At 41.9% G+C, this 15,338-nt stretch overlaps 1 protein-coding gene across 1 annotated transcript; it reads right to left on the bottom strand.

The window, feature by feature from the left end:
- Window positions 1-1,274: 1,274 nt before the first annotated feature.
- pip4p2 (phosphatidylinositol-4,5-bisphosphate 4-phosphatase 2) lies at window positions 1,275-14,091 on the bottom strand. The gene is made up of 8 exons (XM_034599203.1): window positions 13,244-14,091; window positions 8,310-8,458; window positions 7,064-7,170; window positions 6,782-6,905; window positions 5,281-5,333; window positions 2,591-2,681; window positions 1,525-1,820; window positions 1,275-1,395 (listed from the first exon to the last, which is right to left on the bottom strand). The coding sequence occupies exons 1-7, from the start codon at window positions 13,584-13,586 to the stop codon at window positions 1,677-1,679; spliced, it is 1,011 nt and encodes a 336-aa protein (XP_034455094.1). The 5' UTR covers window positions 13,587-14,091; the 3' UTR covers window positions 1,275-1,395; window positions 1,525-1,676.
- Window positions 14,092-15,338: the final 1,247 nt, after the last annotated feature.

Raw genomic sequence — 15,338 nt, forward strand, 5'->3', positions numbered from 1 at the left:
TAATTAGATTCCCTTATTTTATTTAATGACAATTAATGTAAATTAAAACAATCATTTATTTATGAAATGTGATCTGCATCATTTAGCAAATGATACACAGAGAAGCCGGAGTGAAGACGTCAGCAGAAGCAAGAGGGGAAGACTACACTCAGGATACATTATTAATGTGTGAGCACTAAGCAGCGTTTGAATGTTGTAGCTGCAGCAGAACATATCAGTCCAAAACAAATAACATTCGACAAAGAAACAGACCAATACAAGCAGTTTTTTCATTTTATTGATAAATTATCATTTTTAAAAAGACCCACAAGCCATCGTATCCTTCCGCCTGGCACTACACTTTTTAAAGTCCTGAATTTGAACTATGTACAAAGAGTATTTTTTATATTATTTTCTGCTTCATCATCATCATCATCATCATCACATTCAAAACAAGGTTAGAAGTTGGAGCTGTGCCCACTGGTAAAAGGTCAAGAGACAGGGTGCTGAGTTCAATGTACAGCGATGCTAGCTATAGCACTAGAGTTCACTGGCGGTCGGAGAGACGCATATAAGCTGCGAGGAGGAAGAGGAGGAGGAAGAGGAGGGTTTACATTCTAACGCAGAAAGAGCAAAGACGGGAACATCATACGCGTCAGCTACCGTGCTGAAACAGAAAAAAAACACACACTCTGTAACTGAAAAACAAAATCAACATGCAATCGTGAGTCTCACATTTTTCCACCAGTGAGAAGGCAACGATAATCGCAGTGAAGGACGCAGCGGCGGAGGCCGAAAGCAACTCAAGTAGGAGGGTTATTGCTGTAGTGAGTTTCAAAGCTGCGTGGCACAAACAAAGAAACAAGCTCCTGTTGATCTGATGCTCTTCTCCACTAATACTGGGCAGCAAAGTTGGCACGCATGGATATTTAAGGGCAGTTTCTTTTTAAAAGTCAATCATTTCGAGAGTTAAAATCATACAGCAATACCATGTCAGTGTACACAGGCAAGGTAAATGGTTTACGAGACACTAGGAGTATGCAGCTTACTGTAGCTGGAGTTTTAACTAGCAGCAAAACAACACATACAATTGCATATAATCGTAGTGCAATGGGCAAACTGTTATTTTGGTCTGGTCAGAAACAAAAGAAATCAAGAGGGTGCCGTCAGTTCAGCAGGCTGCTGATCAACGAACTAAAAACGCTCCACAAGGACCAAATCCTGCCAGCTCACTGAACGATGATTTTTAAATCAGCGCAGGAACCAAATAATTTTGCTTTCATCAACAAAATGTTTCTTGATTCTGTATTTTTGGAGGATTCTGCAAAACCAGGGCAGGATTTGAGTCTGTGTGGAGCAGGAGGAGGTCGATCGACGTACGAGAGGTTTGTTCAGCGAGTTAACAACATTCAGAGACTCGAACGCAACGGGATACATCTCCACACACACACACACACACACACACACACACACACACACACACACACACACACACACACACACACACACACACACACACACACACACACACACACACACACACACACACACACACACACACACACACACTTCTTCAACGCTCTCTGCAGACGTTCCACTCCACTGAACATGACCGCTTTCAGATCTGAACCTAAATACTGGGGTTTGTTCTTCCGGCCGTGCAGGGCCGTGCAGGGCCGTGCTGAGCCGTGCCCATCCTAGGCGAAGCTGTTCTCCGGGTAGCTCACTTTGATTGCTCCCCAGTAGCAGGCTCGTATCAGACAGATGAGGCCCAGCAAGTAGGCGAATGCCCAGGACACGTAGGTGGCGTTGTACTGACTGGCAAAGTCCCGAGTACCAACCTGGAGAAGAGAATTTAGGTTTTATTTCTTATTTCTTATTTCAAATGAATTAATGTCAGTCTAAACAGGCAAGGTAAATGTTTACATTTACAAATCGATTAGAAATTGACTGAACCGATTTCCCCAAAAATTTGTGGAGGGTTGGGCCTGACCGAGGAACAACACAGTACATTTTGAAACAGATTCAGATAAATGGGCAGATCCAGGATTTTTGCCTTGATTTGATCCTTCTACAAAACAGAAAAACACTATGAAGTCAAAGACTTCTAATATTTGATGGAAGATTCAGAACTATGCGAGTGAATCGATAAAACGATAACAAACTGCAACAAGCTCATTAAAACGAGTTCAAAAATGAGAGAGTATAATCCCTTGAGATTATTATGGAGTGATTATGTTTCTAATATGATTATAACACATTGTGAAAGTCTGGTAAACTGTGAACACTGAACAATATGTGGTTGCTGGTACAAAGTAGAGTTACTGTTTACTGAACGATTCAGTGGATTAATGGGCCAAAGCATAATTGTGTATTTATGTAATATTATGAGAACAAAGGTACAAAAACATTACACAACCTCTGCTACTTGTATCCATCCATCTACAATTGTGTATATTTTCTGAATTGTTAATAATAACAAGTTTCTCAGGTCAGCTAACCGGTTTCTTTTTTTAGCCCTGCAGCTCTATGGGTGGTGCTCAATCCATATCTCAACCACTGTGCTGAGCAAATACATACAATTACACAGAGAGGATAAAGCCATACTCACTGTTAAACCCACTCCAATGAAAATGCAGATCATTCCTATGGTTATGTAAGCACAGCAGCGCCTCCTAGGGAGCGCACTACCAACAGAGGATCTGCAGGTAGAGAAAGAAAAGAAGAAACAGTTGGAAAAGAGAGGAGGAAACATACTAAATGTCATCTCACTTTTATGAGGATATAATTAGAAGGACTTGAAATGAACAGTAATATAACAAAGCATTTTAAAACAACTTAATAATCCAAACGCTGCCTTGTTGAAATGTTCTGTTTGTTATGATTATTGAAACCGTTTGTAGTGAAGCAGAAATGGTTTCTTAAACATGTCCGACTCCGTCTTCCTCCCAGTGATCTCACTCCACATCACCCTGACGATATTACGCACGAAGGCACCGCAGGCCGGTCACATGAGCAGCTCCATACAGTCTCCATTGCAAACACATGCGCTGGCGTCACTTTCTTTTTCCTTCACCATTACTTTATTCCCCCCCCCCCCCCCCCTGTGCTCTCACATGCCTCTCATGTGATGGGACTCAGAGCGCTCTTCAGGAATGGCCGGTATTCCGATGGTTTAGGGGCGCCAGGTCACCTGATCATCTTACCTCTCTCTCTCTCCCCCTTCCACCTTTTCCCACTTTGTTCTGCTCACTGTTTGAAATAGTAACACCTACAACCTTTTTACAACCCCACGTTTTTGCAACTGAAGATTATTATTATTTTCATTAAACACCCAGTCCACTTGGGGGGGGTTTCCTTTGCAAAGCAGCTACCAAACCAAAGGTATCAGTTCCTTATGAGCCTAAATTATCCTCACATGACACCTCAACATCTCAACCACCATCGTTTTGACAGTTTTTATGGAGTTAAAGGCACCGATAAAGAATAAAGCAAGAAGCAGAAAGAGAGTAAAAGACATGGAGACTGATGCTGACACGATATAAACGATAAAAGATTTTGCACAGGAAGATATGAAGTGAGAAAAGATCACGATGTTCCTAGTTCATTGTTAGGTTCAGGGTAGAATTTGACTTGGTGAAATTGTCTGTCAGAACCTGACCGAGCTCGAGAGGAAGATAACCAAGCTCGATAGACATTTTAGTTTTTTGTGACCAAATCTGACCCGAGCCTGATAACAAAAATATGACCTTTGGTACTTTTTTGTAAACTTTGGAAGAGGAAACAAGGTTCTTTGATTGCAATGTAAAGTGCAACACCACTTTATAATTGGTGTCTTTTAAATTCATGACAGCTGGAAACATTTCCTGCATGTGGATGAAACCGATAACAAATACTGTGACTGGAGATGAAGATAGGTGGACACAAATAGAGACAAAGACAAGGTTGGAGATATAAATAAACTGTCAACATACAAAATGAAATGAACAGAATGAAACAGATGCAGAGATATGAAAAGAGACAATGACAACATATTTTGGCTGCAGTTCGTGATTGTGATCCCTGTTTACCCTGCGTACTGTACATTTTGCAACACCCACCCACCGCTCAACCTTGTGAACCCACCACCACCACCACCACATTACTATGACATGAACTGAGGCCGAGTTTTAATTCCTGTCACACTTAGAGATTAGCCCTCATTACCTCCCCTCTCCTTCCAAGAGCTCGAAATATCCAGACCTCTAAACCCCAACGTCTGACTGCAGTGAGTTTATCCATAAAGTAAGCAGTGGAATAAAAAACACAAACTTCAGTTATACTGAACTGTTTTAAAGCAATCTGGTTCCTCTGACGTACAAAATATCTTGGTGGTAATTAACTGCCCCAAACAAGATTAAGATCAAATGTTTAGTCTTTCAGGTCTCTTAAAATTCAACCCCCCCCCCCCACGGCTCCACACTGAAAGTCTACTGCTCAAACTCAACGGACAAGATGCTAAACAAACAAACAAGTTCTTTCTGAAATAACAGTGACTGTGTTTTTCTAGTTTCATGGCTTACAACACTCAGTATCTCCAGAAAGCCTGTAATTCAGGGCTTAACCAACCAAACCAGGGATTTTGCAAGTTTAAGCCCTTCTACTGCAAATCACTTTACTTTGCATCAAAACCGACCATTTCAGCCATACTTACTGTATTTAAGAAAGTTCTTATATATTATGGACTTTTCTGTACAATATGAAAATAGCGTACAGTGAACATTTGATTTGATTTGCCTCTGAGGATTAATAAAGTAATCTATCTATCCATCTATCTAAGTATTTGTTTAAAATTACATTATAACATAGGAAAAGGCAACTAAATTGATGAACTTAAACAAGTTTCAAGAGTCTGTTAAATAATTTTCAGGTCATACAGAAATAAATGGAAACCACAAACAAAAACGTACCAAAAGTCTAAAACTGTACTGCATAGAATTTGAAAATGTTCAGAAGTAAAAAGAAATATATATATATATATATATTTACATACATGCATTATTTGATGTTTATGAACTTTGACTTGCGAACACACTTCTGTGATCATTAAAATTCCTTCACAAGATTAAATTATAAACTCATTTTTATAACATATTTTGATTCAGTTGTATAAAGAATATCCCCAATAAGAGTAAGACAATAGAAAATAAGTGCAGATAAAATTGTCACATCACAACAATCGAGTAAAGTGTAAAAGTATGTAGTTGTGTTTCACTGCGACCTCTGTGTGACGTGTGTTGAACGGAAGATTGATGGACTCACATTTTTTTGCAGTGGGGACACTTGGCGAGTGTGTTAAACCGCAGCTCCATCCACTGTGAGGAGACAGAGAAGATACACACTGTTCAGACGCAGCGTTAAAGAACACACATGAACACACTGCTGTCCTACAAGAACAATCAAAGGAGTTACATACTGGGAACAATGTGATTATCTTATGATGGTTTGGAACTTGAAATGTGTTTATTATTCCTGTATTAGAAAAAAATAAATCGAGGGAAAACTCTATGACTACACGTCAATCAATTGTGTAATGTTAGTTGTGGTTGTTTCATTTACGACTCTGTAGGTAAAAAAAGAAGTGTTCATCCATCACAGATCAGCAGGATAAGACGCTCCTATTGACACAAGTTAAATATGTGACTTTTCACATCTGGCTTCAGTGAAGGAAAGATCTTTTAAAGGAGACACATTTTGCTCATACTCAGGTTCATAAGTATAATTTGGGTTTTCACTTCAGAAGGTTTACATGCTCTAAAGTTCAGACATCACTTTCCTCTTATTAAATGATTATGATGCGGAGGTATCTGATGGGTTGTTAAAGAGCTTCGCACCAGAGGAAAGAAAAACTTAAAACGCATAATATGTCTCCTTTAAAATTACTTATAATGGAACTAAAAGACAGTTTTATGCATTAAAATATCAAACTGTCTGTTCAGAGCCAGATGTGCAAAAGGTCACGTCACCACCAGTTTAAATTAGGCCACAGATTGAGTTGGAGCAGTGTTAGGCTGTTTGTTAATATAACCCCCGGTATGACCAGCTCTCTCAACCTGTTGGTGTGCTGGGGGAGAGCCATCGCTGGGCAGGCCAGACATTGGCTGGGATGACCTGGCGTCCTCACTGCCCTACAGACGCCGACAGGCAACAGTGTGCACACGTTAAGAGGTTCGATACCACCGACTCTGACATGTGAGTCAATGTCATGATCCTGTCTTCCGTTCTGCGTTTCCCTTTTTTATCAGTATGCAAGATGTTCAGTAACAGTCTGAGTATCCTCGGCACGGGGGGGGCAGGATGACAGCTTCATTTAATATAAGACTAATCTGCAAAACGCTGGTGTAGCTGCAGGTTAGAGGGGTATGTTTCATCTCTTGTGACATCTCATGGCAACACTGCACCAAAGTGGTACGTTAGACATTTAGCCAGACATAAGTTAAGGGAACATGAAGAAAATGTATGACAGCCATTTGCAATCACAATATTCTGCCAGACAGAGTGTAAAACACCGACGGAGTTTTTCATTTCAACAGATAAAACATTGTTAAACAGACTAAAACCTTGTACTTGTGCTTTAGACTGATTTAAATAAGCTTTTCTTTGATACCAGCTCTTTGAATATACAGTAAAATCCAATGACGTTCCATCAAGCAACATGTTAATATGATTATTCATATGCACGTATCAATAACAGCACAGCAACAAAATTCTGCCTGATCAACTCAGTGAGTCGTTAAATTGTCGTCTCTGCAGTTTTACGTACCAGGAAGGTGTTGCCACAGTGACCGCAGACCACCCTCATCCCCTGAGGCTGGATGGGCAGCGCTGGCTGAGCGGGCTGCTCCTCTGGGATGACCATCACCGGGCTCAGGTTAATAATGCGTCTGCTGTCGGATTCAACACAAGCCAGGGCAGGGTTATAAACGTTTCTGATGTCATAAAACTATAGAAATGGATTAATTTGCATCGTAGAAGTTGACCGTGTTCATACGACAAATGAGAGGTAAGAGGACAAGACAGTCTGAATGTCTCTGCTGTGACCTACCAGTTTGGCCGAGGACATCCTATCCTCCTGGACGTGTCTTTACAGATGAGCAGGCAGTTGCAGGGACACCTAACATACTTCTTCCCTGTGGGGGGGTTCTTGATGGGCTGGGAGAAAACAAACAGTATAAAACTCCACTCCCTGGAAACCAAAAGCCTGATACTAAAAGCCAGGGAAGAGAAGTTGATTTAAAATACTGAAGAGGTGACACAGCTTTGACCCATCTGCTTTCAGACCTGCACTGAACCCTGGATAATCTCATGAAATTTCTTTCTGTCAGGCCCCTAATAAAACTCCAGAGAATGTCCAAATGAGCCCATGTGAGAACAATATCCGGAAGATTCACAGAGAGCATGTTGATGATATTTCTAACACTTGACACACACAAAATTAAAAAAATACAAATAAATAAAGAATACAAATATCTCAGGATGAAAAAGAGGTGTCATACACGAAGAAGATGTCAACTTAGGAAGACGAGATTCAAGAGCTTTTGGTGGAATTTATACATCAAGTCCTGCCTCCTACATGTTTTACTGAGGCCCCACCCATCAGCTGAACATTCCAGAGATTTTCCTATTGTTGTGAACACGTCTGATACGAACAATCTCCTGCTGTGTTCTCCACATAAGAAAGGTAAACTCTGGAAGAGGACCAAACCCAACTTTCTAGACATTTTCTGGAGTTCATGTCGGAAAATGGCATAGGTCACACTAAGCACAACTGAAGGCCAGACACTGTCCACTGTGCACTGCTTTAGTCCAGACTGGTATTATGTGATATTATGTGGCTACGCTGATGCATTAGCATCACAAATATCAGACTGTGGGAACCGTAGCAACAGCCATTCATTCTCCCTGCTCTAACAGCACTTTGACAGAACTGTGTTACTGAGGCACCGGTGACTCATTCAGGCCATTTGGAGAATTCGTCACAGGACGAGCTGAGAGGTGTGGCAGATGTGACAGATGTGTGTACCAACATCTAATGGGCAACATTGCAAAGGTGAGAAACAGTCAAGAAAGAGGCCTCCAAGGGAAACGGTTACTCTTGTGTTTACCGACAAATCACGTTCTATCACACAAATTAACGCTGCACAATAAATCTGAATTTAACACACATGTATACCAGGGCAGGAGAGGAAAAGGACGACAGGCAGCTCAAATAAAGCCGACGACAAAGTGTCCATGATATCAACACTCAACTTCACATTAACTTCGTGAAGCTGTCAGCGGCCTCCACTTACCGAAGCTTCATTGCAGACCGTGCACTTGACCACGTGCTGATGCAGCTTCCCGTCCAGGTTGATGAGCGACTCGCACACGCGGCAGTTGATGACAGGCACGCCGCCGGCGTCGGGGCTGGCGATGGCTGTGTAAGGAGGAGGTAGTTCGGCTTTGAGAGGAGGGCAAAGCAGACAACACACAGCCAGGTGTTAATCGCATGCGTCTGGAAAAACGTCACGAACAAAGAGCTGGAGTTTTTGTAGAAAAAAGTAGCTCTGATAGAAAACAAGTCATTGTTATGTTTTGTCAACAAACAGGCTCAGGGACTCAAGATGCAGCTTTTGTCGTCCAAAAACTGACGACAACATATCATGCAACATTCTTTTCCATCTTAAACACACCTTGACTCATTCAAACTTCATTTCTGATCTTTTAGTTCAATTAATTAAAAACAGAAAAACAGAAAACAGTAGAATACATGCTCACACAGCTATGAAATAATTCATCCATTACAGCCTCATAGATTGATCCGTTGTTTGCCAATAATCACGGCCGATATGAGCCTTTCACAGACATCGGTATCAGCTTTTATGTTGGTCAATATGTGCCAATACACGACTTTGCAGTTTTGAAATAAACTACACCATAATCATAAGGATAACACAAACAAAAATGTAACATCAACTTTCTGATTCTGGTCCTACGAGCCAAAACAAAGTCACACTCATAAGAATATTTCTAAGAATTACACGACTTTCAGTTCTTAGCAGTAACTTGTTTTTGAATCAAAGCCACAAGCTCTGTGACACAAATGTTGTTTAATGACTCACTTATTTACTCTTACAACCAACTATATCCTGGCCTGAAAGCATTGACAGCATCTTACAATCCTGACTTGTGTGTGAACACTGCACAACGACCGCAGGGCTCTTTCCTCATCCATGGTTCTTTCAGCTTAACTCCTGCTCTCACTGTATGTGAACCCATGACAGGCTGTATACAGCTCGGATTGCTCAACATGTGACTCCTCTCTTGTCAGGGGCCATGCTCCCCTCTGCATGTTTTAAAGAGAAACAATGAACCCTTTTAGATTCCAAAGTGATGCCAATAAATCCACCCGCTGCCAAACTGTGTATAAATATGCTATAATCTCATATTTGAGCTTCATTTGTTTTTTTATTGATTTGTTCAGTTGACTGATCAGCTGGATGTTCTGCTAAGTTAAATCATCTCAGCTAATGAGTCTAATAAAACTACCGACCATATTCTTTAAGAAGCCTTGAACAGCCAGGACCAATGATCCGTGTCTAATGGTCCAAACACAAGTGCAATCAACTCCATCAAATGTCCGACCTTCACAGACTTGAAGATTTTCTCTTTATGTCTGAAAGAACCACTGTGAACCAACTACAGTAGCCACTCGAGTGAACTCTGTACTGTTTAATCCCACAGTAACCTGCTGTAATTGGTCTACATTCCATGTGTTTTAATCAACTTAATACAAGGACTTTCACCAGTCACTAACTTTACTACAGTATCCAAGCATTTTTTACATTGTGAGGGATGTAAAAACAAAAAGAGCCACGCTGACAGTCTCTCCGTTCCTAGTAAAACTAACAGTTTATAGATTAAATGTTAAAATGTTCTAATCACAATCTGCCATAACAGATACTGGGAGATCTTCAAATGTCTTTTTTTGATTAAAATCCAAAGATTTCCAATTGAAACAGAGAAAACACTCATGTTTGAGAAGCTGAAACCAGAAACGCCTGCACACATCTGGCTGAAGGACTTGTTGTCAAAACATGAAAACTAGACAGGCACTAAGTAGAGAACATTCCTCTGCCTAGGCCCAACAGTTCCCTTACGAAATCACATTTAAAATTACTGGATCTGCAATGAATTGATATCAGTCCCTGATTTTTGTCATCAAGATCCATGAATTATTCTCTGGGGAATCAACAAAATGTGCCCTACCTCACAATGTTAAAGAAAGTGAAAACAAATCCTGAATCCGCCCCCTGATCCGGAGCCACACCAACCTTTAATGGTTTCTTCCTGCCCCACCCCTCGACAAAATTTCAATGACATCAGTTGAGTAGTTTTTGCATAATCCTGCAGCAAACAAACACTAACGCAGGTGAAAACAGAACCTCCTTGGTGGAGGTAACTAGCCAGACGGCTAACATAGAATAAAAATAGTTTAATATATACCGTATATATTGTGAATGACTTCTTCAAATAACAAAACCTGTTTAAGTTAGTAAGAAAACAATATGAAATGTGTGTGACTGCAGGTTTCTAACTATATTCATCATATTATCTAAGAAACATATTTACTGCATTGCTCTAAGAGACACAGATCAAATACAGAAATATACTGACGTCCAGTCTCCTCTGATGCTTCATACTTGAGGACAGACTGTGGAATATTCACCAACAGGCCAAACAAATAAACCAGAGCGCAACAAAGATTTGACACTTGTATTGTGAACAGGCAACACATGGTGCAGCTTAAAAACCCAGATGAGTCATCTTCTTCTATATTATGTTAGTCCAGAACGTAATAGAGTATTCAGATCTCTTCTAAAACCTTTAAACCTTATATATTAGTATAATATAAAGTTCTGATCAACGCGTCCTCAGCACTTTTCTCTCTCCGTGTTATCAGGCACCACCAGTGTTTTTACTACTGGAGTCGTCCTGATGCTCGTCTGAAACAGAATATGGCAGCTATAGGTTTTCACCAGCTGTCCTTGGAGCCGGCGGTAAGACGAGAAGACGCTTTACTACGACCACCACTATACAGCCGCTTGAGCCATGTGTGTTTCTGCTTCATGTGATCATGACATGAATAATGTATGTATGTGAGAACGGAAATGTCTGAGTCAGTTGCTGTGGACATTTTCTGGAGTTTTTTCCCGGCAGCCCCCCCAAAGTAAAATGTCTGAGTGAGGCACTGTGAGAATGCAGCAGGAATATGTTCTAGAAAATTAACAGTGAGCAGGTGGACGTGTTGATGACGTTTCTTGCCTTTCTCCTGCTACATTCTTCATATGTGAAAGGTAAACTCCAGGAAATGTCCAGACCCGATTGTAAGGACACTATCAGGAGTGCACGAGTGAAAATGGCTTCGGCTTGTGAGTTTTAAAATATCCCCAGACTTATTCTGTATCTGCAAGGTCTCCTGTCACTGCAGCACATCAAGAGGGACATTTTACAGACTGGCACCTTGAACAACTTCTGTTTTTCTATTTGGATTTTAAATGTTTTATCGCCGTCATGATTAGATTTAGCCTCGAACAGGCTTCTGTTGAAAAATATTAAGCAAGAAGGGCGACAAAATCCGAGCTTAGTGCCTTGACTCAGCAAACGCGACTGGCCCTTCACCAACACTGCACTGTGCACACGGGAGGAAAACACAGCAGAGAGTGAATCACGACCTGTTACTGCTGAATAAAGTCTGACTGTAAAGAAAACGTCATCAGGTAGAAGGATCTGAATCTAAAGGAATCAAACACAGCAGAGATTGTAGTGCAACTTCACAAAAACATCTCTGTTTGGGCAACGTCAGCTCAAATTAATCCATTTTACAAATTGACTGGCCGAGGATTGTCGACCCAACAAACCCAAAGAAACTGGAATTAGCTTCAATCCAGACAGCAGAGACAGAAACTAGGCCATGAAACATTCTGGCATCGGTTCAAGCTTCTTCTTTTTTTTATAAACTCGTTTATTGTTTTACCACCTAAAAGAGGCGTTATCAGTTTGCAGGTCATTAGAGTCCAGATTAATCCGGCGGCGACGTATAAATTATGTGAGATTAAACAAAATGTTGATTTGTCTGCATCTTGTTTGCTCGACATGAGCCGTTTGTCCTGAAACGTTCCGTAGAGAGTATTACACGGTCAATGAATCCATTCACACGCGTGCAGTAGGACAATCTGAGAGAGGAAACGTTTACATGGGCCACAAACAGGTGGATAGAAAAATGTCCTCGGGAGCGTGGAAGCCTTTCTTATGTTAGTTTTAATTCTAAAAGAAGAAATCAGCTAAAACAAGACATCAAATCCTCTGACAGGAGAGTCAGAGGTGGATGTTTTTGTACAAACTGGGAACTTTTCTCAAGCGAAGCCTCCAGCAAAAACAAACAGCATGTGAGAGCATGTATGTCTCCAGATTTAAAAAAATAAAATGCAGAATTTGATGAGAACAAATTCAGAGCAAAGGTCGGTCCTTCATGGCAGCAGCTTCCAGACCTCCTGGTTTTGGGGGATTTATGATCATGATTAAGATTTATGACACTGTAACCTACATTCAGCTGTTTACTAAGTGGACACTGGGAGTTTACACCCAGTTCTTTAGAATATTCAAGATGCCTTTAGGAGCAAATGTGTTGTTTACAGTCCTGTACTCGTGCAAATCAGCACATTGACAGCTTCCATTGAACATAAAGCATTTAAGTCATGTCGTGCAATTGATTCAGGCCCAAAAACAAAGGGCACATCTGGACATTTTTGACTTGCAGCTGGGACAAAAGCCTGCTCGCCCCAGCCTCTTTCTGCAGTGGGTCAATTCTCCTCCCGTCAATCAACAACCCACCAAAATAATACCGAACATGCACCGAGGCCCTGCAGCTCCACATCACGACTGGTATGATCTATATTTGTGTTGTTTCTGGTGAAGCATTGCAGGCTCCAGTGGGTCGTGATGGAGGCAGTTCTGCAGTAGAAAAAGCTGAGTTATTATTGTAGGCCTCCTCCTCTCCTCTCTAACCCACTGCTCCACTTCTCACAGGGGGGGAAGCTCCACCTTTTTCTCCGGCTTCAGACAGACTCCTCCGCCGATGCCCTCGCCTTTCGCTGCTGCAGTTTCATTTTACGCACGAACCCGATACGCCGCAGATATGATTCAGCATGCAGGCAGCGGCCGGGGGGACATGTCGTGTGTTTACCTCGGGGGCTCGCGTCCTGCAGGTACGGGGGCGCAGTGGGGGTCACGTTCCCGGAGTTGGGGCCCGACAGCAGCGGGGAGCGCTCGTCCATGCCGTCGGAGGCCATGTCGATCGCCGTGAGGAGGGTCGGGCGGAGGTGGAAGCTCCGAGTCTTTGCGCCCAGCGCGGAGGAGCAACCAGCGGCGGATGGTTGGTGGTTGCCGAGTTGCTCCGGTCCGGCAGCCCCGGTGACGGCGCGCTGGAGAGGGGAGGAGCTCCGCGGCGCTCCCCGCCCCTCGCTGACATGGCCCTGGGCCCGGGCGGTGCTCGTGTGCGGGGATCTGGAGCTGAGCACTGCGCACATCAGGACACTGTGGTGGAATGTGGTTTAAAAATATAGACATGTATAAATATTGTATCTGGATTTAATTTGATCGCAGCTTGTACTTATAAATGATAACAAATAACAAAACAACAAACCCCTGGAAGTCAGTCAAAGATGGGGGTTCTGGGAGGGAGCCCAAATATAAACATCACATCAAATGCACACATGATTTCTATTTAAATAGACAACAACATTTTATAACAAAAAAAACATGAATTTGTGGGAGTTGAAGAAATCCGGGATCTGTTTCTGAGACATATTTGATCGACTGTTATAAAAAATCCGATAGGCAACACAGAAAATACCAGTGAAATAAAAACAGCTTGTATTTAAAAGGAATGACAGAACCTCTGCTGCTTGTATGAAAGTTTGTCAACTGATTTGTTTGGTCCACTTTCTTTGCCTTGCACTTACAGCTCCTTGTCAGTAGGTGGTGATGCAGCCCCTCCAGCTACCCCTACGCCCAGCTTCATTGGGCCCCTGGGCACAGGCCCTACGGCACAGACATGTTAAAGGCCCCCACAGCTTCATTTGGAGCAAGACGACCAAAACTCAAGGAGGCTTAAAACAGCTACCTGTTCAGGGTCACCGTTTGTGTCCCTGTATCGTCTTTTGCGTCTCTTTGGGGTCATTTGACTGACGTTCCGATGGTTCTGGCTCAGGGGCCACCTGGGACCCTGAGGCGTGTGCTTCACTTATCCTTCCGTTATATTACTTGGATTATTTAGATCTTTGACTTTCTGCCCACACATTATTAGTAACTGTATAAAATGACCAAACATGCAGATCAAACTTTGATGTTATTGGTTCTCTGTGGTAAAAAGCAGTAATGCCTAGTCTTTGCCACTAGATGTCAGTGTAGGAACGTGCTGCAGCACTGATGATCTGAAACACACAGACAACCCACAGTGCAGCTTGGATTAAAAATCCTCAGGAGTTTTTCTCACCTGCATAGAAAAACTAACACCATAAGGTTCTGCAGTTAAGCTTACTGTATATACCGTTTTTCAAAATGTAAATCCAATTTTTATTAGATAACATCGCCACACTGCTGGGAATGAAACACAGAGGGAGAAATACTAAGACCTTAAATCATCAATTCTTTTTTAGTAATCATTTGTAATTTTATTGAGCGAAAATGTCAGGTTCAAACATAATGAATAAAGAACATAATGAGTCTCAAAATCCAGGGAACAGTTATTAAAATGTGTAAAGTCTACCAAGTTTGCTAAACACACTTAAAAAGGAAAAATACCAAAGACATGACATCAGTGCTCTACGACCGCAGACGATCATGAACAAACAGCAGCAAGAACATGGAGGAAGAAGCAGAGCTACAGTTTCCACATGTTCCATCTGATATTTATGTGGAGACTTTCTCCTCTGACCCTCTGTCATCATGTGGAACTGAGAGATGAATCTGAATTTTCTGTTCTACTGATTCTTTTATGTCTACTAAATGTGATTCTGTTTCTTCATACACTGTAATTTTCCTACAGCTGCCTCTGAACAACATGTTTTGTGGGAGACGGCTCATTGCTCTGTTCCTCTGTCTGACAGCTGTAAACCAGCCTGTGCAGCATATGTGACTATTTTTCTGGCTCCTCCGTCTGAATCCATTTGACGACAGACTCCAAGCATGACTCAGACATCTTCATCTGCAGGAAACCGTTCACCCTTTGTTCCCCAGATGGTTTGAAAATCTTCGCCAGGCCTTAAATGACAACATCT

Source organism: Hippoglossus hippoglossus, chromosome 11 (genome assembly GCF_009819705.1).
Source record: "Hippoglossus hippoglossus isolate fHipHip1 chromosome 11, fHipHip1.pri, whole genome shotgun sequence".
Lineage (NCBI taxonomy): Eukaryota > Metazoa > Chordata > Actinopteri > Pleuronectiformes > Pleuronectidae > Hippoglossus > Hippoglossus hippoglossus.